The 22,597-nt window shown below is 40.7% G+C and overlaps 1 protein-coding gene across 1 annotated transcript in view; it reads right to left on the bottom strand.

The window, feature by feature from the left end:
• The window catches only part of AATF (apoptosis antagonizing transcription factor), a 193,651-nt gene that overhangs the window by 29,553 nt on the left and 141,501 nt on the right, over window positions 1–22,597 (bottom strand). The window contains exon 11 of the mRNA XM_056557544.1: window positions 15,507–15,578. Coding sequence (XP_056413519.1) covers window positions 15,507–15,578 — 72 coding nt within the window. The remainder of the gene's footprint in view (window positions 1–15,506; window positions 15,579–22,597) is intronic.

The raw sequence follows: 22,597 nt of genomic DNA, 5'->3' as shown, positions 1-22,597 counted from the left end.
GCATAGGGGAGTTCCTCCTCAAATGAAAGCTTAACACACTTCTATGGGAGTCCATACTCCCATTCACACTTCTGCAGAATTTCTGCTTGGATTCCGCACCAATTCAGCACAAAATCCTCAAAAGTGGAATTGGGGCGGATAAGTGGAAATTCTGCCGTGTGAATAGGGCCTTACAATTGCTTCCGCTACCAAAAATATTCTACGCCAGTGATTCCCAAACAGGGTGCCTCCAGCTGTTGCTAAACTCCCAGCATGCCTGGACAGTGAGTGGCTGTCCGGCAATGCTGGGAGGAGGAGTTTTGCAACAGCTGGAGGCTCCGTTTTGGAAACCCTGCCGTACGCAATGTTTTAAATTTTTTTGGGGGGGGAAGGTGTAAGGGTGTGTATATATGTATTGTTTTACGTTTTATTTTGTGTAGTGTTTTTAGGGTACATTCGCAATGGCGGGGGTTTACGGTGAGTTTCCTACTAGGAGTTTGAGCTAGGGATCGACCGATTATCGGTATGGCCGATATTATCGGCCGATAATCACGATTTTGGGCATTATCGGCAATTATCTTGCCGATAAGCCGATAATGCCCCGCACCGCGACCACCACCCCCTCGACCCGCCGCACCGCACCTCCGACCCCACCACACCGCGTCGCACCCCCCACCGTGATGCTAGGCGGTATACCGGTATGGATTTTTTTCCATACCGCTATACCGGTCGGGCCCCTCCCCCACCCTCCGAGTGAATAAAAAAATTAAACTTACCCGTAATGGGGGTGGTCCAGGCCATTCTTCCTTCATGTAGTGTCCGGGGGCGTTCCGGGTGGAGGGTGGTCCGGTCCGGGCTGTCCTTCTCCCACGGTCTTCTTCTCCACTCCGGGCAGGCTCCGGCCTAGTACGCTGCATAGACGCCGCTACGCCGTGACGTCAGGTGCGTCGCTGCGCACGGGCGTCACTGCGCAGCGACGTCTATGCAGCGTACTAGGCCGGAGCCTGCCCGGAGTGGAGAAGAGGCCCGCCGGAGAAGAAGGACAGCCCGGACCGGACCACCCTCCACCCGGAACGCCCCTGGACACTACAGGAACGATGGATGGATGGCCCGGAGCACCCTGGCAGGTAGGGGAGAGAAGCGGGTGGTGGCGGCGGCGGCCTATGGCCCCGCAAAAGCCACTGCAGATCATTGATTTAAAGCGCCCGCTTTAAATCAATGATCTGCAGCGGTGTCGCAGGGGGTTAAATAGCCGATAACTTATACCGGAATATCGGTATAAGTTATCGGCTATCGGCCCTAACCTGCACCGATTATCGGTATCGGTATCGGCCCTAAAAAAACGATATCGGTCGATCCCTAGTTTGAGCTGCGGCGGAAAATTTGCCACAGCTCAAACTTGAAGCAGGAAACTAACTGTAAGTCCTTGCCTGTGTGAATTTACCCTTTACATTCACATTGGGGGGCCAAACCTCCAGCTGTTGCAAAACTACAACTCCCAACATGCACTGACAGACCGTGCATGCTGGGAGTTGTAGTTTTGCAACAGCTGGGGGCACACTGTTTTTTTTTTTTCAACCAGTGTGTCTCCAGCTGTTGCAAAACTACAACTCCCAGCATGTACTGATCACTGAAGGGCATGATGGAAGTTGCAATTATGCAACAGCTGGAGGCAAGCAACTACAACTCCCAGCATGCCGAGACAGCCGTTTGCTGTTTAGGCATGCTGGGAATTGTGGTTTTGCAAGATTTAGAGGGCCCCGGTTTAGAGACCACCACACAGTGATCTCCAAACTGTGTCCCTCCAGATGTTGCAAAACTACAAATCCCAGCATGCCCAGACAGCAAACTGCTGTGTGGGTATGCTGGGAGTTGTAGTTTTGAAAGATCTAGAGGGCCACAGTTTAGAGACCACTGCACAGTGATCCTCAAACGGTAGCCCTCCAAGTCTTGCAAAACTAAAAATCCCAGCATGCCAAGACAGCAAAAGGCTGTCTGGGCATGCTGGGAGTTGTAGTTTAGCAAGATCTGGAGGGCCACAGTTTAGAGACCACTGTACAGTTTTTCTGTTATTTTTTTTTTCATTTTCAATTTTTCCTCATCACCTTCTAAAAATCATAACACTCAATTTTGCCCCTAAAATTCCATATTATGGCTTATTTTTTGCACAACCATCTACTTTGCAGTGACATTGGTCATTTTACCAAAATATCCACGGCAAAGGGGGAAAAAATGCATTGTGTGCCAAAATTGAAGAAAAAATGCCATTTTGTAACTTTTGGGGGCTTCAGTTTCTACGCAGTGCATTTTTTGGTAAAATTGACATCTTATTTTTATTCTGTAGGTCCATACAGTTAAAATGATACCCTACTTACCGTATTTATCGGCGTATAACACGCACTTTTAAAACTTAAATTAGAGGCAAAAAGTCTGCCTGCGTGTTATATGCCGATAAATCTTTTTGTCACTGATTTAAAGTGGCTGCAGCAGCGGCTGCTTGTTAAGGATTAGCAGCGTGGCCGCGGCCACTTTAAATCAGTGACCAGCGTGCGGCTCCCACTTAGTTTAGTTTTTTACATTTTCCTCGCTTTCCCCCCTGCTTTTTATTGTATTGGTTTTTTTTTTATCTTCCTTACCTAGCCACGCTCGGCAGGCCAGGTCTGGTGTCTGCTGCGGTCAGTGAAGCAGGATGAGTGACGTCCCGTGCTAGCTCCACTGCACAGAATCAGGGACGTCACTCATTCAATGCTGCTACCGCTGTGACAATTCTAAGGTAGCTGCGGTTGGGCTGCTTAAACAAGCAACCGGAGCTTTGGCCACACTGACCAGCGGCGGCTGCAGCGAATGATGAGTGACGTCCCTGATGCTGTGCAGCCGGCAGAGGACGTCACTCATCCTGCTTCACTGACCGCAGCCCGCAAGACCCAACACCGGACCTGGCCTGCCGAGCGCGGCTAGGTAAGAAAGATGGGAAATATATATATATATATATATATATATATATATATATACATAAAAGACAGGGGGGAAAGGGCATGATGAGAAGGGGGCATGATGAGAGGGGGGGGGCATGATGAGAGGGGGGGGCCATGGTGAGAGGGGGAGCCATGGTGAGAGGGGGGGCCATGGTGAGAGGGGGGGCCATGGTGAGAAGGGGGCCATGGTGAGAAGGGGGGCCATGATGAGAAGGGGGCCATGATGAGAAGGGGGCCATGAGAAGGGGGCCATGATGAGAGGGGGGCCATGATGAGAGGGGGGCCATGATGAGAGGGGGGCCATGATGAGAGGGGGGCCATGATGAGAGGGGGGCCATGATGAGAGGGGGGCCATGATGAGAGGGGGGCCATGATGAGAGGGGGGCATGATGAGAAGGGGGCATGATGAGAAGGGGGCATGATGAGAAGGGGGCATGATGAGAAGGGGGCATGATGAGACAGGGGTGGGGGCATGATGAGACAGTGGGTGAATGATGAGAGGGTAAGGGGGGGGATGGGTGTAAATGTGGCACAGGGGCTGATAAAAGGGGAGGAATCACTGGAAGGTGGGACCAAACTGAAGTTCAGGCAAAATCAAAGTTAGAAAGATGATATGGCATTTAGTCTGTCATTTATCTTATATGAATTTTTTTTTAACTTAAATTTCCAATTAAAATGGGGGTGCGTGTTATACGCCGATAAATACCCCCCTGACCCCTATAACTTTTTCATTTTTTTGTGCCGTGATCTGAAGTTTTTATCGGTACCATTTTTATATTGATCGGACTTTTTGATCACTTTTTATAAATTTTTTTATCATGATATAAAAAGTGAACAAAAATACGCTATTTTGGGCTTTTGAATTTTTTTGCGCGTACGCCATTGACCGTGCAGTTTAATTAACTATATATTTTAATAGTTTGGACATTTCCGCATGTGGCGATGCCACATGTTTATTTTTATTTACACAGTTTTTTTATTTATTTATTTTTTAATGAGAAAAAGAGGGTGATTCTTACTTTAATTAGGGAAGGGGATAAATTATCTTTTTTAACTTTTTTCACACTTTTTTTTTTGCAGTGTTATAGCCCCCATAGTGGCTATTACACTGCACATACCAATCTCATACACCGATCACTGCCACGGCAAAGATCAGTGTTATCGGCGGTCGATTGTTCATGCCTGGATTTCACGCTTGGAGCAATCAATCGCCGATCTGACGCAGAAGAGGCAGGTAAGGGGACCTCCGCTCGCATTCTAGCTGATCGGGACATTGCGATTTCACCACGATGGTCCCGATCAGCCCAACTGAGCTGCCAGGAAGTGTTTACTTTCATTTTAGACGCAGCGATCAATTTTGAACGCTGCTTCTAAAGGGTTAATAGCGTGCGGCATAATGATCGCCGCACGCTATTAGCCCAGGGTCCCGGCTGTCATTCGCTGCCGAGACCAACATGGTATGACCCCGCATTATATATCGGGACTGGGTGCAGGGCGTACAGGTACAGTATAGAGCCCCCACCCAACCTGTGTTGATGGTAAAACCTTCTTTTTTCTAAGTTTTTCCAAGCTTAGGTATCAAAAGATCATAACAAATATGTCTGTACTGTCCATTTATATATTTATACATTGTGATCAGATCATCCCTAAGACGTCTTTTGTCCAAACTAAATAACCCAAAGATTCATAACCTCTCTTGGTACTCTATTCCACCCAATCCGTTCGTTGGCTTGGTCGCTCTCCTCCACACCCCCTCCAGTTCGGCAATGTCCTTTTTATATACCGATGCCCAAAAATTAGCACAGTATTCTAAATGTGGTCTAACTAGTGATTTGTATAGAGGCAAAATTATGTTCTTGTCATGAGCTTCTATGACCCTTTTAATGCAACCCATGACTTTACTGCTTTGGAAGCAGCTGTATGACACAGGTTGCTAAAGTTGGGTTTACTGTCCACTTTATACCCCCAAGTCTATTTCATTGTTAATTTTACCCAGTGTTTAACTATTTAGCACATAGTCATGCATCTTGTTGACTCAGCCCACGTGCATAACCTTACATTTATCCACATTAAACTTCATTTTCTATTTCTCTGCCTAAGCTTTTAGCTTTCCCAGATCTTCCTTTGTAATATTCTGTTACCATCCTCTGTGGTGATTACCTTAGAGAGCTTAGAATCATCTGCAAATATTGAAAGGTCATTAGTATACATGCTGAAGAGGACCCAATACTGACCCCTAGGGTACAGCACAATTTTTCAATTTACCTGTCAAGTTTTTTATTTTATTTTTTACTTCCTCTTTAATAATACATTCTTACAGAGATGCAATGACAATTTACATCGGTCCATATCTATGTGGAGTTAATAAAATTATTTCCTTAAAATGGAATCATCCACTTGGGCAACTACTTCATACAGATGCTGGACCATCCAGGAAGACATTCTAACAGCCAAGAGACGCTATATGTAGCCACTCATTTAGTGCGGTATTGCATAATTGTAATTCTTCAGTGGGGATCTTTCTCTATCAGGGACAAATAGGCTTAAAGGACAAGTATCATGTTAAAAAAACTTATCCCCTATCCAAAGGATAAGGGATACGTTTTAGATCGCGGGGGGTCCAAGCGCTGCCCCCCCCCCGCAATCTCCTGTTTAGAGCCCTGGCTCTCAATTACAGCGCACGTCATGACCCCGGCCGAAGCGGGGGCCGCCCCCTCCTTATAGATCTATGGCAGAGCCATTCAGCAATCTTCGGCTCTCCCATAGAACTACATAGAGGGGGCGTGGCAGCCCCCGCTTCGAGCGGGGGTCGTAATGCACCGCTGTAAAAGGGAGCCAGGGTTCTGAACAGAAGATCGCGGGGGGGCCCCAGCCCTCAGACCCCTCCGCCATCTAAAACTTATCCCCTATCCTTTAGATAGGGAATACGTTTTTTTTTTTTTTACATGATACTTGTCCTTTAACTGAGTAATCCTAGTACAGGGCCTGAGAGGACATAACATAACCAGGGGATTCAAAAACACTAAGGAGAAGAAGGGGCCTTCTGAGGTATCACTATATAACAGCTGAAGGTCTGTAAGTAAACTTCCATGGGAAATAGGAATTGGTTATAAAATGTATTATATAGACCAGTCCTCGAAGGTGTATAGAAAAATAGAATAGAAATAGAAGATGGATCCAGTAATATTAAAATAATTTATTATGGTGTGTATAATGACCACAAGTAAATTAGCCTACTGTCGCCCTAACAGGGCCCTTGCATCGGGTGAAGGGGATCAGCAAATGGATATGTTAGATATAATGTAATAAAAATGCTTGATAAAAACCAAAAATAAAATTCAAGCATGTATACCAATTGGAATGATTAGCAGCTGAATTAATGTGCAATAATATGCAATAATAAAGTGCAATAGTTTATGGAATAGTTCATTGATGGCACAGTGCAAAGTTCAGCAATTATGTGGCAAAGGGAACTTGCCATTGCCACATATTTGCTGAACTTGGCACTGTGCCATCAATGAACTATTCCATAAACTAGTGCACTTTATTATTGCATATTATTGCACATTAATTCAGCTGCTAATCATTCCAGTTGGTATACATGCTTGAATTTTATTTTTGTTTTTATCAAACATTTTTATTACATTATATCTAACATATCCATTTGTTGAGCCCCTTCACCCGATGCAAGGGCCCTGTTAGGGCGACAGTAGGCTAATTTATACACACCATAATAAATTGTTATTATATTTTTCTATGCACCTTCGAGGACTGGTCTATATAATTAATTTTATATCCAATTCCTACACAGTTCTGGCCTTTTTGGGTGAAGGTATCATCAGTAACCTTGGGTACATATTCCTTGGCCCTAAGTGAGCTACACATCTTTTTCTCTTTCCATGTGTAATAATCTGGTTAGTGTTAAGTTAGATAATACTGAAGAAACTATTACTTTATCAAGCTGTATATTTACAATCAATTTAGGGAGAGCAGCGTTTACATTTCAAACTTATTACTGGCTGCCCTTAAATTTCTGTTAAAATTGCATAGCTGGGATGGGAGTGGTTCCATATATTTCATATCCTATTATAGAATAAGCCATTTTTAGTCCTCTCAGTAATTCCAGCAGAAGGAACCTCTCCTGCCTTCTGCCCGAGTGTTCCATGCCATCTTTAATGATGATATATGGCTGTCCTTTTCTATAGCTCAACTGGGAGGAGGTGTAGGGGGTCAAACCTGTGACAGTGCAAGGCTGGGTATCAACAATCGAATTATAAACCGTGTCAATCTGAGTTAATGCAAAGCTGTAATCCTCTTTAACAAGAGATCAAATCAGTGCCATGAGTTATGTTCAGTCTGTAATCAGATAAGAAACAGAGCAAGCCTCTAATAAAAGAGTAATGAGAGGCCTTAATGATGCTGTTAAAAGGTAGCCCAAGTTAAAATATTGCTCTTGTTCTAACCGATTAAATCAATGTTGCATATTTGCAGTCTTGTCTTACCTGTCAGAGTAACCTGTGACTTCAGAAGATAACACTTCTTGACGCTTCAACAAATTTAACCTCTTAACTCCAGATCTCCAAAATGTAGACAAAGAATATTTGCTGACTTAAACTTACTGTTTTACAACGTCATAGTACTCATGGTCAAGAAATATTTTCAAATCCAAAAAACTACAAATTCTATTTATGTGGAGCATTATTTCCAAAAACTCAGGAGACCTATGTTACCAAGGCACTGCTAAATTTGATGAAGAATTTCTAAACCCGAAACCAGTATTGGATGCAACAGAAACATCTTTATTTAAACTAAAGTACTATAAAGAAGTCTACAGTGAGACTTAAAAATTCACTAAATCATTTTCAACAATATGCATACATGAGAAGATTACTAGCTCATGTGACCAAGGATGCACAGAAATGGTGTAAACACTGACGGATACTTCAAAAACAGAAATTATTAAGTACCTAGTAAAAACAGTATTGTTGATTTATTTTACCTCATTTAAAATACACAAAGAAAGGACATATGGGGAGATTTATCAAAACCTGTGCAGAAGAAAAGTTGACCAGTTGCCCATAGCAACCAGACCTCAAATTTTTCAGAGGCCTTTTCAAAAATGAAAGACGTAATCTGATTGGTTGCTATAGACAACTGCACCACTTTTCCTCTGCACAGGTTTTGATAAATCCCCCCAGGTTTTGCACCTGACACCACACACTTCCCTGCCGAATCTTCAGTGCCCCTAGCCTGAGATTAAGCGACCCTTATAGCCTGTTAGCCTTACTCGTGTTTCCAGACCTTCCGCTACGTTATTAGACTCCGCACCTTTGCCGCCTGCCTTGACCTTCTGCTGTGTTTGACTACGCTCCTGCCTTACACTTCGGTACCTCGCCTTGCCCAGCTACCTGTGTGGTCGAGCCGTGTCGGGGGGGGGGGGGTAGCGACCTGGGTGTCGCCTGCCGCAGCAAGCCCATCCTGCCTTGCAGTGGGCTCTGGTGAAGATCAGCGGCACCTTAGACTCCGATCCCCGATACAGTCCGAGTCATCAGCCACACAGGTTAGAGGATCCACATCCAGCTCCGTTACAGTAATAATTGTTACAGTGTTTATAAGATTGAACAAAAGTTCAACTCAAATCCCTACTGTGTTGATCCAGAATAAGGCAAAACGCCTTAATGAGGCTGATGCCAACTGCCCCATGATAGAGGAAAAAGGTCTCCCCTGCTTGAATATGGCAGTCAGAATAAATCCCTGAATTAACGTTCTATTCACATAAATCTAGTAACCATAATTTGTATTATTATATTTTAAAAGAAAAACTTCCAAGTCCCTTTTAAACTTGTTATTGAGTCACCATCGCAACATCCTGTGGCAGAGAGTTCCATAGTCTCACTGCTAATACAGTAAAGAATCCTTGTCTGAGATGATGGTAAAACCTTCTCTCTTCAAGACGTAGAGGATGCCCCCTTGTCATGGTTACCAGTATAGGTATACAAAGATCACTAGAAAGATCTCTATTATTGAAAAATTCATACATTTGTACATCCCCTGAGACTTTTTTCCTAACCAAAATAACCCCAGCTTGATAAACTGTGTTGGTCAAGTAATCCTCCCATACCATTAATTACCACTGTCATCCTCCACTGCACCATCTCTAGTTCAGTCATGTCCTTATATACAGGTGTAAAAACTTGGACACCATACTCCAAAAGTGGTCTGACTAGTGATTTATACTGAGGCTTAACTGAGTTCTTGTCATGAACCTCGTTGCCTCTCTAAATGCATCCCATTACTATTAGCCTTGGTATGTTTTTACAGCCCAATTTAATAATCTTACACTTATTCACATTACATTTCATTTGCCACGTCTATGCCCAAGCCTCCAGCTTCCCTAGATCCCTCTGTAATATTATGTCATCCTCCTCTGTGGTGATCACCTTACCTAATTTACTGCTATCTGCAAATATAGAAATGCTACTCTATTAATGACCTTGTAAAGGGATTACAAACATCTTAAAATGAATTGGACCCAGCACTGACCCCTGCTGTATCCCACTTGTAACTTTAAACCAACTAGAGTAAGATCCATTGATACCCAACCTATGTTTCCCATGTCTGTGCCAGTTGCCAACCTATTTACATATATCAAAGGAAGAGAAGTCCAGTGCTAGGTGCGGCAATATCAGGTTTTTATTGTAGAATCAAGGATACACAAAAGGCAACAAGACAAATAGCTGACGCGTTTCTGACCTGTAAGGGTCCTTAGTCATGCCTTCCTTTGCTGCTAATCCAGTCCGGGGACGCTACTGGCTTGTCCGTGTACAGGTGCTTGAAGCCACGAGGAAGCGAGCTATCTGCACACAGTGTTTCTATTTACATATATCCTCCCTAGGCCCAGCATCCTCACTTTATGTACTAATCTTGTGTGGCACAGTTTAAAATGCCTTAAAAAAAATGTCCAGTAACAAAATATTTACAGCTTCACCCCCGATCCAATCTATAACTGACCATAGAAGCTGATCAGACTAATCTAATAATACTGATCTTTCATAAACCCATGTCTGTTATTTTCAGAATAGCATCTTTTAGAAAACCTGTGGAACATTCTCTGTCATTATCGAATGTTTACATATAAGCATGATACTTAGTTCCTGCAAAACTTTGAGATGGATGCTATCTTTGCCAAGTAATGTGTGTTTTAATGTTAACAAGGTGCCGGCGTACCTTTTGTTGGAATAAACAGGAGAGATTTGCTGGATTAATTACATAATACCTTTTCAAGTTATCTGATCTTGGATTTTCCGGCTGTGTGTTTGCTGCAAAAATAGTGCTACTTTACTGCAGTTGCACAAATCATGTTAAAGACGTGTATCTTTTTGTTGTTGAGATTTTGGTTAAAATCTCAGCAAAAGGTGGCAAAAAAGCAACATGTGAACACAGACTCAGACTCACTATATAACCTAATGCCATAGAAATAGCAGAAGCAGCAATATACAGATAAAGCTGGGAGGGGAAAGGTGAGGGAGGAGGGGTCTAGGAGCTGCCAGGAAAGATCTGAAAGGTGTTAATGACATCCTGTAACTCACGTAAGTCAGCTGACCCAGGACATACCAATTCCTAAGACACAAAGGCATGTCATTTTCTGGTGGTCTGAATGCTGGTCATATGACCCACATACAGTAATAAAATGCTTGGATGCAGATATACAGAAATAAAACTGACAGCACGTTGGGACTGAGTGTTCATGATATGGGCAAAAAGTTTTTAGTTAAAATACAATGCAAAAAATCTTTATATTAAAGGGAAATTTGCTTATATTAACATAAGCAATCTAATTGCTTAAAGCAACATAGAAATTAAGCAAATGTGCTGTACCATAAATATGCAAACAATGACTAGTAATCTTCTATGAGTACTACAATAAAACAATTGTTAAAATGACATAACTGTAGCTTGCTGTAAATTACTTCAATACTGTACTAAACTGCTGTATTTTATAAAAAGTTCCTGTTCCCCAAGGTATTGATCTTGGTCCAAAAATACAACTTGGGATAAATCCAGATACATTACAACAAAGGAGAGGGAGAGAAATTAACTTGGATAATGCTGACAGCTGCAATAAGCATTTGTACAAGACTCTGGAAATTGGAATCATTTAGGGATGTAGAGGCTTGATGGACGGAGCTAAGGACATACTGCAGTATAATAGAGTTATGTCTTGACAAGGAGAAAGAAAAAAAAAAAAAAAGTACTTGGACAATTGATCCAAAGCTTTTCTTTCCACATCATGGTTTGCTACACACTACATTTTAAATGACCAGGCAATTTAAAGATATATACACTCACATGAATACAAACACATGCTGTGCCATACTGTTTCTTGTCTTACGTCAATTTTCTATGCTTACTGACATTTTGTACATGTATTGGCCCGTACGTATTGTTTTTATTACATGCATAATTTAAATACCTTACTTCAGATGATATAATTATGATACATACTAGAAGCTGACTAGCTGCGCTTTTGCTTCACAAAGGCTTGGTATACTGCCAAAACCGTACCAATACTGCCATTACGTTTCATAAACAGAATAAAAAGAAATATATAACATATCCAAAAAATGTGGTTTAGGGCTGCTTTAAGTAAGACTAGGTTAACACAGCTGTTGTCTTCTGTCCCGCTTTCCCCCCCGCTATTGAGGTCAACAGCCCTTTCTTTTAACGGACAAACTGAAGTGAATGGATGCAAATTAATGTTGTCCATTTGCATTAGTTTGGATCCATTATAGTTCAGTTAATAAAAAATAAAAAAAATTTTTTGTTCTGAACATGGATCAAAAATGGACTGGAAAAAAAGAATGGATGCAAACTGCTTGCATCAAAGGCTCATCCATTTCCCATAGACTTTAATGGTAAATTAATTATATCAGTTTCTGTTCCTTTTTTTTGATGGAGAAAAAAATACTGCATGCAAAGTCTTTTCTGCAGCAAAAAAAAAAAAAAAAAAGAATAGGAAGCAAACAGGTGACATAGGACTGTAAAAAAAAAATCCCATTGACATAAATTTACAAAAGTATCAAACTGATTGCAGAACAGGCATTTATTAATGGGGGCACACGAGTCCTAAGCTGAATTTATCCATTGTTGTGAATCCGTGTTTAATAACGTACTCTTAGTAAACCACCACAACATCAGCTTGCATCCCAAATAATCTTAAGTGAATGTATCGCCTAGATTTTTTACTAGTCGTATTTGGAAATATTCTTTACAGCAGGCCCCTCTGACATAGGCACATCAGTCGGATGCCAACTTACTCACTTTTATGAGAGTGTTGTCTAGGCATGCTATGACCTGTGCACAGGTAATTATGCAGTGAAATTTGGAGGGTTGACTACTGGACTACTGTACTGTAATGATCATTTCACCGCATCTGGATGAGATTTGTTACAATGTTGTCCACTTTTCAGGTACAGTACTGTAATATGCTGCACATTTTCTATCTGCAAAATCCAGATTGGAAAACCTGCAGCAGATTTGAGTGCACCAATAGTGTGTACTAGCAGCTGTACTTTACCACTGTGCATACACCAACAAAATGGCACTGCACAGTGGAATTGAAAAATCTCCACCACCCCCTACTTTTGCACTCAGACACAAGAGGAAGGAAGGTGGGAGAACACCAACAGGAAGATGGGTGAAGCCAAATTTATAGCAGCCAAGTTAGTTGCTTGACGATAAAACCAGAATTCCTCCAAAAGACAAGCAAAGTAATGTTCCGTTTCGCGGAAGTTCCGCTTCATCAGGCATGCAAAACGCTTTGCATTGTGGGAATAAAAGAATCCTTACTCTTTTCCTGGTCTCAGCGCTTCCATTACTTCGCTTGTCTTTTGGAGGAATTCTGTTTTTATCGTCATTGCTTGGTGCGGAGCAGCTGCAGAGACCCGCCTTATCTTATCTTCATGCTCATTTCCCTGGTTGTACTTGGATAGGAGTGCAACCTTATCTGGTAAGCGCAATTCACATTGTTGCGTTTGTCCTGTCTACCTTAAGATCTTACACTATGGAGCACATCCCTTTGTCTTTTTCATATTTACAAAGATAGTTGCTTGTCTTCTCCATATTCCTCATGTTAGCTCCCTCTGCTTGTCAACAGTGGGAAATGTGAAGAGTTATTTAACATGTAAAAAAAATTTTTAACCTCCAACAAATAAAATTAAATAAGGCGACACATTCCATTTAAGAACGCAGTGATTTTTCATTTTTGCATTTAAATTTTTCCATCCTCCCCTTCTTATAGCCATAGCGCTTAAAAATTTTTACCTACATATTTATATTGCTTTTTGCAATAATTTGTAATGACAGCACCATTTTATCACAAAATCTACAGTGAAACAAAAAAAAATATCTCTTTTGGGGAGTTTTGTTTTCACGTAGTGTACATTTTGTTAAAAAGGACATGTTATCTTTATTATGTGGATCCACTCAATTATGATACCCAATTTATATAGCTTTTATTTTGCTACCTAAAAATACAATTATAACTTTGGCTAAGAAAATCAGTATGCTTAAAATTTCCCTTTTCTGACCCCTCTAACACTCATTTATCCATATACAGGAATGTTTGAGGGCTTTTTTGTGCCATGATCTGTAGTTTTTATCGTTAAAATTTAGGTTTTGATGGGACTTTTTAAGCACTTTTTCGTAAAAAAAAAAATAAAAAAATAAATAAAATAAAATAAAAAAAAGAAATTCTGGTAAATGTGACCTGCTGCAGTGGTCCCAATCAGCTTCCCTGAGCTAACCGGCAACTAGTTTCATCACTTTTAGGTGCTGCAATCAACTTTGATGGTGGCACCTAAAGTGTTTATGCCAGACATCACCCTGATCATTCATTTCCCTGCATTAGCCATGGGTACCAGCCAGAAACAACCAAGTTTGAAGTGTGCTCAGCTGTTGATCAAGAGTAGGTGCAGGGTTAAAAAAATTGAGATAACATTACTGAAACAGTGAACTGGGAATCGATTTTAACCTTTTATCTTAGCGCCAGCGCATTACAGGTTGCAGTGATACTTCTTAACATGCCAATATGAGTGTACAATACTTTGTGCTGGTTGAAACCTTAACATGTTATAAATAAAATATCTTCTAAAAAGGTATAAATGTTAGGGATTGGTTTATGTATTAATGTCCATGTGTATCCATATGTTACAATAATAAGGACAGGACAGTAGAAAATGTTTGCGCAGAAAATGTACTCTTGTAAGACTTATCTGTACTTTTTAATTTCCATCTCCAATAGCTCTGTGAGAGCTGTCAGGTTAGTGAGAGCTGTGTCTCCCTGACTGTATAATGACTGTAGCTTCCGGGTGAGTGAGAATGCTGCATGCAGCTATAAAGAACAGAGATCATTAGCACCTCGGTTACTCCATTCTGCGGTGGAATGTTGGCTCTCAGTTATGCTGACAACACTGGAAGACACATTAGTCCATTTGGGGTAAATCGCAAAAAATCATCCAAAGGATGAACTGCTCTAACAAAGCAACAGATAAAATATTGTAACTGTACGGTGGGAAATCAGATGGTATCCATATATACAACATGCAGCAGAAACAAAGTATGACTCCATCTGCATTTTTATTAAGAGTGTATTTACATGTACAGTCTCCAGCACATATTTAATGTTACATAGTGTGTAAGGTTGAAAAAAAAAAGACTAAATAAAGTCCATCAAGTTCAAGCTAAAACCCTACTGTGTTGATCCAGAGGAAGGCCAAAACTCTCTCCATAATGACAATTGCCCCATACCAGGGGAAATAAATTCCTTCCCGACTCCAATATGGCAATCATAATAAATCCACGTGCGCAGGATTTTTCGTTGCAGATTTCAATGTACACATGATTGAACACAACATGAAATCTGCAGCATAAAGTCCTGCGCATCAAATATGTTCAGGATACATCCTAACTGCAACTGAGTGCAATGGCAATGGGCCAAAGAAATCTACTAAATATGTTTAGATCCGAGTACCTTTAGCATATTGTTTACATCTACAGACAGGCAATTGCATCTTTGGCCTTGGGCCATCTGCAAGATATAGGCACTAACTGAGTTAGAGGAGTGGACTGTAATATGATTTAAGGGCGAGTTTTTCCCTTATTTTATTGTATGCCAAAATCATGTTTTTCTGACACTTTTGTAATAACTAAATAATCTTATTACATCAACATAGAAATGAGTGTGTAAATCTAAACGCACACTAAATGAGAATGTATATGTGCTTTTATGAAGAATCCTTTTTCTAAGTCTTCTTTATGGTTTTAGGTTAAAGGTAAACCAGTGGAGATGTTGCAGGGTTTTACTCAATACTATTTATTATGAGAATATTAACTGGGCAAGAAGACCAAGGCTGATGTGCAGACAATGTCTTGCTATGACAGTTGTGACAAATGCTGAAGTGATAAGAGAAAAACAGGACAGCAGAATGAAGAACAAGTCAATGTCACGCTGTCATGGAGCCATTTGATAAACATTATTAGTCTATTACTCACCTGGCCTCATCATTCATTGTGCTGTAGCCAATAGGAGCCATGAAGCTAACCAACTTGTTATGAACATGGTACCTGCACGAAGCAACAAAAACAACATCATCTATTGAGCATTAATAAAGATATAATTTCCTGCACAAGGAGTTTCATTATTTGCAAGACACCTTTACAATATATTATTGACATGGCATAAATGTCTTTGGCCTCTAAATAAATACACGCGTCAAAAATTGAGCACTCCAGAGATTTAGGTTTTGTCCTGTGACATGATCTCATACAATTTTAGCTAAAAACAAAATGGCCATTTTTTGGTGGCACAAAAGCCCAATGTAGAATTTTATATACTACATCAGAAATAACATTCTATAGGGGCTACATGAACAGCTTGTAAGGTCCACAATAGTCCACAGCAGATCTACAATGAAAAGTTATTGAAATATATTAATCTGGGAAGGGATTCACAGCATTTGCAAAGGGGAGGATGATTACAAAGGAGCAAGGGGCAGAAATAGCCAGAAAGCCATGGCTAATACCACAATGGTGTTATTGAAATAAAAACAGAAATAAACAAAATGGTAACTAAAGAGAGACAGGGAAGGTACGCAAGGGCTTCTAATTTATTTTTACTATTGAGTAAAAGCTGCAGCCTACAAGATTGTATGCAACTCCATATATTGCAGATGTAGCTTAAAGGAGTACTCTGGTGGAAAAAAACAATTTCTTAAATCAACTGGTGCCAGAAAGTTAAACAGATTTGTAAATTACTTCTATTAAAAAATATTTTATCCTTCCAGTACATATTAGCAGCTGTATGCTCTCCGTAGGTGCGGAATATTTTATATATTTTTTTGCCCTTATCATTTTTAACTTTTAAAGGGGTACTCCAGTGGAAAACTTTTGAATGAACTGGTGCCAGAAAGTTAAACAGATTTTTAAATTACTTCTATTTAAAAATCTCAATCCTTCCAGTACTTATTAGCAGCTGTATGCTACAGAGGAAATTTTTTTCTTTTTGAATTTCTTTTTTGTCTTGTCAACAATGATCTCTGCTGACACCTGATGCCCGTATCAGGAACTGTCCAGAGCAGGAGAAAATCCCCATAGCAAACCTATGCTGCTCTGGACAGTTCCTGACACGGACAGAGATGTCAGCAGAAAGCACTGTGAACAACACAAAAAAGAAAGAAAGAAAATAATTTCCTCTGTAGCATACAGCTGCTAATAAGTACTGGAAGGATTGAGATTTTAAATAGAAGTAATTTAAAAATCTGTTTAACTTTCTGGCACCAGTTCATTCAAAAGTTTTCCACTGGAGTACCCCTTTAAAAGTTAAAAATGATAAGGGCAAAAAAATATATAAAATATTCCGCACCTACGGAGAGTTGAAAGGCCCCCATACACAATAGACAGACAGTCCCACAAAAGAATGTCAGGGTAGAGAAGGAACAGGTATTTAGTATTTAAACTGCTCAGAGTGATAAATAGCAACAAAGCTTTATGGCGGCAGCTTACTTTTCCTCTCTCCACTAAGAGGAAACAAACATTCGGCCCTGCTAATGGGAAGAAATAGCTATTGGCTGAATGAATGAATATATGGTCAACAGCTTGTATGGCCATATGTAAGTGAAAACTGCTCAAGTGTAACACCCCAAGAGATGTGGACCTGTTGTGTTACCTTACCAGTTTGACTTAGGGTCACGTCTATGCTCTAGGTTTTTTTCCCTTTATCTTGGCTCCAGGATTTGGAAGCTGGACAACTTCTGCTGGAAGATACCAGGCAGCTGCCCCATTCTACAAGATTGTTGAGGACTCTGTGGGAATTTCTGCCCAATTATCCAAAAGGCTATTTATAAGATCAGAAACTGATGTTTGACAAAAGGGCCTAGCTAACAATCTTTGTTCTAATCCATCCTAAAGGTGTTCAATGGCGTTGAGGTCAGGTATCTGTGCAGGCCAGTCAAGTTTGTTTTTTTTAACATCAAACTCACCCAACCATGCCTTTATGGACTTTGCTTTGTGCACTGGGACAGAGTCATGCCGGAATAGAAGAGGGGCAAACCCAAACTGTTCACACAAGGTTGGAAGCATACAACTGCCCCCAATGTGTTGGCAAGCATTAAGGTTTCCTAAGGGACTAAGGGACAAAAGCCAACCCGCAAAAAACTGGCCCATAGCATATACCTTCTCCATCAACCTTACTGTTGTCACAAAGCAGTCAGACAGGTAATGCTCCCCTGGCATTTGCTGAATCCAGACTTTTCCATCACATTTCCAGATAGAAAAGTATGATTTATCACTCCACAGAAAACATTGCTGCATTGGAAAGTGCTGGATTTTATACACCTGTAGCAATAGACTGAACTGAACACCTGAATTCAGCGAATAAGAGGTTGGTCCAATATTTTTCTCTATACAGTCTATTTACACACACATGTAGAAGATCATGGTACAGATGCTGTCTACTAAAGCCAACAGAAAATGCTTGTAAAATATCTTCAAATTATTATCCAATCGCTTGATGCAGAAAGAATGAAGATAGAAAATGTAACATCAATCTCATCCTCACTGAGAATGAATAAAACCAACCAAGTTTCTATCTGTTGGGAGGGGGAGGGGAGGCTGGATTCTGAGAGAAAACAACCATCATCCACCTAGAGCATAACTTGCATGATAACATCAAGCTGTAAAAAACATTTGCATATTGGTAGGATGATCGTACTACCTTTATGCTTTAGACAAATACATGCATAATTTCATGGTGCTTTTTGTGGCTTTAGTACACTCAGGGCTGATCATTAGCATTGTATTGTGGTGCGGATATAGTCTAGCAACATATTAACAACCAGAAAACAATTCAGGAGTATATGAATCCTTGCTTGCTGTTCAACAGAAAGGTTATTTGCTTTGGCTGCTTTCACACTGTAAAAAGTACCCGGTATATAACACCCGTTATAAAATAGCGGGCGATCGTGGGGTTAAACCGCCATTAGAAAATCCCATTATAGTCGATGGGATTTTTCTAATAGCCATTTCAACCCGTTATCACCCGTTATTCATAAAGGGCGTTATTTTATCACGGGCGATAGTAACGGGAGAAATAGTACATGCACTATTACTTCCGTTCAATTGCCCGTCACAAAATAACGCCCGTTATGAATAACGGGCGACAACGGGTTAAAATGGCTATTAGAAAAATCCCATAGACTATAATGGGATTTTCTAACGTATGTTAGGGATTTTCTAATGGCGGTTTAACCCCGCGATCACCCGCTATTTTATAACAGATACTTTTCACAGTGTGATAGCAGCCTTTCCCCTATGTAGTATTAGGTTTTGTTAGGTTCTCACCTTGTTTTATCACAGAAGGTTCTCTGGATAAAAATTATTGTTGATCACATTTATGAATGCACAAGAGAGTATGTGACTCGGGACCGTAAAATACAATTATTTTTAACAAAAAGATTTCCAGATAAAAAGGACTTATTTCTTTTAATGGGAACCTTTAAAGGGGTACTCCCCTGGAAAACATTTTTTTTAAATCAACTGGTGCCAGAAAGTTAAACAGATTTGTAAATTACTTCTATTTAAAAATCTTAATCCTTCCAGGACTTCTCAGCTGTTGTATGTTCCACAGGAAGTTCTTTTCTTTTTGAATTTCCTTTGTGTCTGACCACAGTGCTCTCTGCTGACACATCTGGCCATGTCAGGAACTGTCCAGAGCAGGTTTGCTATGGGGATTTGCTCCTACTCTGGATAGTTCCTAAAATGGACAGAGGTGTCAGCAGAGAGCACTGTAGTCAGACAGAAAGGAAATAAAAAAGAAAAAAAGAACTTCCTCTGGAACATACAGAAGCTGATAAGTACTGGAAGGGTTAATATTTAAAATAGAAGTAATTTACAAATCTGTTTAACTTTCTAGCCCCAGTTGATTTAAAAACATTTTTTTCCCAGTGGAGTACCCCTTTAATGCTGCCCTAACAGTGACAGGTGCTGATCCTATAAAAAAAAATTCCCTCTAAATCTAGCCCACCACATAACAATAGCCAGTGATAAACGTATTCTCTCTTTAAAATGCTGATAAAAATCCAATAAAAAAAAATTGTTTAACAGGACTGGGGCACCTGCCACTAATTCTTTCTGACAAGTTCCTTTCAATTAAACAATTTTCAAATGGGCAAATTCTAACGCTGCAGTTACCAGGTGTACTTAACACCACGCTCCCATGCATTACTCAACGGGGGAGATTTATCAAGATGTCAAAGGCACACAATGCAGATATGCTGCATATTTTCATGACCTGACAAAGCGGGGTCATTTTAGTCCAATAAAGAAAGGAAGTTTATTTGCATCCTAACGCTTCCTGAATCCTCCTTTCCTGCACCCTGACTGTGGGATACAGGATTATCGCAACCAGGCGCCCAGGTTTGCATCCTTTTTCCTTACCGGACCAGAGACTGCTGTCCAGATCCATCACCAGCCATATTTTTATAGTTCGGACACTTACGCACATGGCGATACTACATGTGTTTATGTTTATTTTTGTTTACATATATATTTTTTTTTATGGGAAAAGGGGGGTGATTCTAACTTTTATAAGGGAAGGGGTTAAACCTCTAACCTTTTTTTTTTTTGCAATTTTTTTTAGTCCCCATAGAGGACTATTACATGCAATCATTAGATAGCATACACTGTTCAATGCTATGCCATAGCATAGCATTGATCAGTGTTATCGGTACTCCATTGCTCTTGCCTGCTGAGGCTGACTGGAGCCTTGGCGAATCGATCGGATGGTAAGGAGGCAGGTAAGGGCTCTCCTGCAGTCCTTTCAGCGGTATTAGGACATCCCAATTTCTCCAAAATGATCCCGATCAGCTCCGCTGAGCTGCCAGCATTGCATTTTTTACACAACGATCAACTTTGATGGCAGCGTCTAAAAGGGTTAATTCTGGGCATCAGCCCGATCGCCAGTGTCTGGAATTAGCCGCGGGTCCTGGCTGCTCATAGCAGCCGCGGCCGAAAGGATATGAAGCAAGCTCAGTTCCTGAGCTCGCTTCATAAACCTGCTGCACTATATATATATATATATATATATATAGAGCGCAGGTCATTAAGGGGTTAAAGGTTTTCTAGGAAAAATGTTACCTCATTCTTACCTCTCTCTTTGTTCCAACTGTCAGCTCTTCTGGTCCTGACTTTGCTCCCGTTTTGTCAGTTGCCAATGACATCCTGTTCGAGAACCCAGCTCAGTGATTGGCTTAGCAGGAAGAGCGACATAATTGGAAGATGGCAAAATAGAACTGAAGCAGGGACAGAAAGATCTGACAGTGGGAGAGCGAGGGAGACAGGCATGCCCTCTTATGTTTTAATGTTCAGTAAACAAGGTTTTCTATTTGCCTGGAAAACCCCTTTAACACTGGCATATCCCACGGAAGTTTGCTCTGATAAAATCTCCCTTTTTGTTGCTTTAGAAACACTGCTGACTGTAGCTTTTCTAATTCTGTGCATAAATAAACCCCATAATGCAATTTCATGTATATAGGCCACAGAATGAGATCTGCAAATCCATGACATTCTCTCGCCAAATCCTGTATTTGCATCTTTCTGGATATAAAGTACAACATGCTTAAACTTTTCACAGAGGAAGGATGTTTCGCTGAAATTGTAATTGAACATTTTGTTCACCTCTCTGCTACTGATGATCTGGCCCAGACTGTTCAATTGTTATCTGGAGCTGGGTAATAAGATTGCCATGGTAGGGCCTTGATCTCACGGTGAACGAGTACAGTCCATGTCGCATACACCGAAATGGTCTGCATTATTTCAAAGGCTTTGAGAGTGTGACTCAGTGGTGTGATGTTGTCAGCGGCTTTTGACTGAATCATGAATACATCCAATTATGTGTGATGCTGACAGAAAAGAATATTGATAGCCAATAATTACAGGCTTCTCAGGCCAACAAAGCAGCTCTTTCCTCTTTTAATAAATTATCCGAGAACATCAATCTTAAAAATTACTATGCCACAACTGACCCAGACTGACTTGCATGACTTTCTATCTGATGTGTTTGCAACCAAGGATGATCATGGACACATTCAAGCTTTTTATTATGGCATATATAAGAAATAGGCTATAAATGTGCTTTAAGCAGATTAAACAATAGTAACAGTTTAGTGCAAAATACTCTGCTGGTCTCACGGTCTGATTTATTTAGTGGATTATATTAAGCCACTATGGTTGAACACTGTTAAAGTTGCATACAGCAACATTTAGTGGCATCAAGGCAGCATTGCACAGAGTTCAAGAGAAGTGCGGCAATGTCTAGGAAAATTTATTAGTGATGGCGGCTGCCGACATAAAAGTGAAAACCTCCCTTATGCAGACCAAATCCTAAGAAGAAGGCTCTGCTAAAAAGCCTCAGCTTCAATGAGCTGTAGAGACTTTGACATTGCCTGTCATCATTTTTATCAGAAAGACACATCTCTATGATTAGTGCTACTTGAAGGCTGTCTGGACGCTCTACAAGACGTACTAAAATATTTCAGTGGCAAAATGTCTTGCGTTAATTATCACTTCTATTGTTCACATAATGAAGGAAAACAAAAAGCAGCTCACTGAGAAAATAACACATAGGATGACTTTTTCATAAAGGATTTAAATGGGCACTGTTAGATACAAAAACTTTTTTATATGTTGTACATCTTGGCAAAACATTAATCTTTCTAAAATACATCATAGGATAATGTCATTTCCTTTTTATAGAAATCATGGCTTTGTCTAAGCAGAAGCACAGGCATGGACAAAGTCCAGTAAGTGAGGGTGGGCTACCACTCCTCTGTACTCTCTCCTGTCTGATAGCACTCCTCTGTGCTCTCTCCTGTCTGATAGAACAGGGGAGTGCACAGAGGAGTGCTATCAGACAGGAGAGAGCACAGAGGAGTGTACAGCCCAGTGTCAGAATTTTGGGTTTACGTCTGAGATCTTGGGTCTTCCAGCAGGACAATGGCCCCAAATATACGTCAAAAAGCACCCAGAAATGGATGGCAACAAAGCACTGGAGAGTTCTGAAGTGGCGAGCAATGATTCCAGATCAAAAT

This window comes from Hyla sarda, chromosome 2 (genome assembly GCF_029499605.1).
Source record: "Hyla sarda isolate aHylSar1 chromosome 2, aHylSar1.hap1, whole genome shotgun sequence".
NCBI lineage: Eukaryota > Metazoa > Chordata > Amphibia > Anura > Hylidae > Hyla > Hyla sarda.
This window is presented reverse-complemented; position numbering and strand designations above follow the sequence as displayed.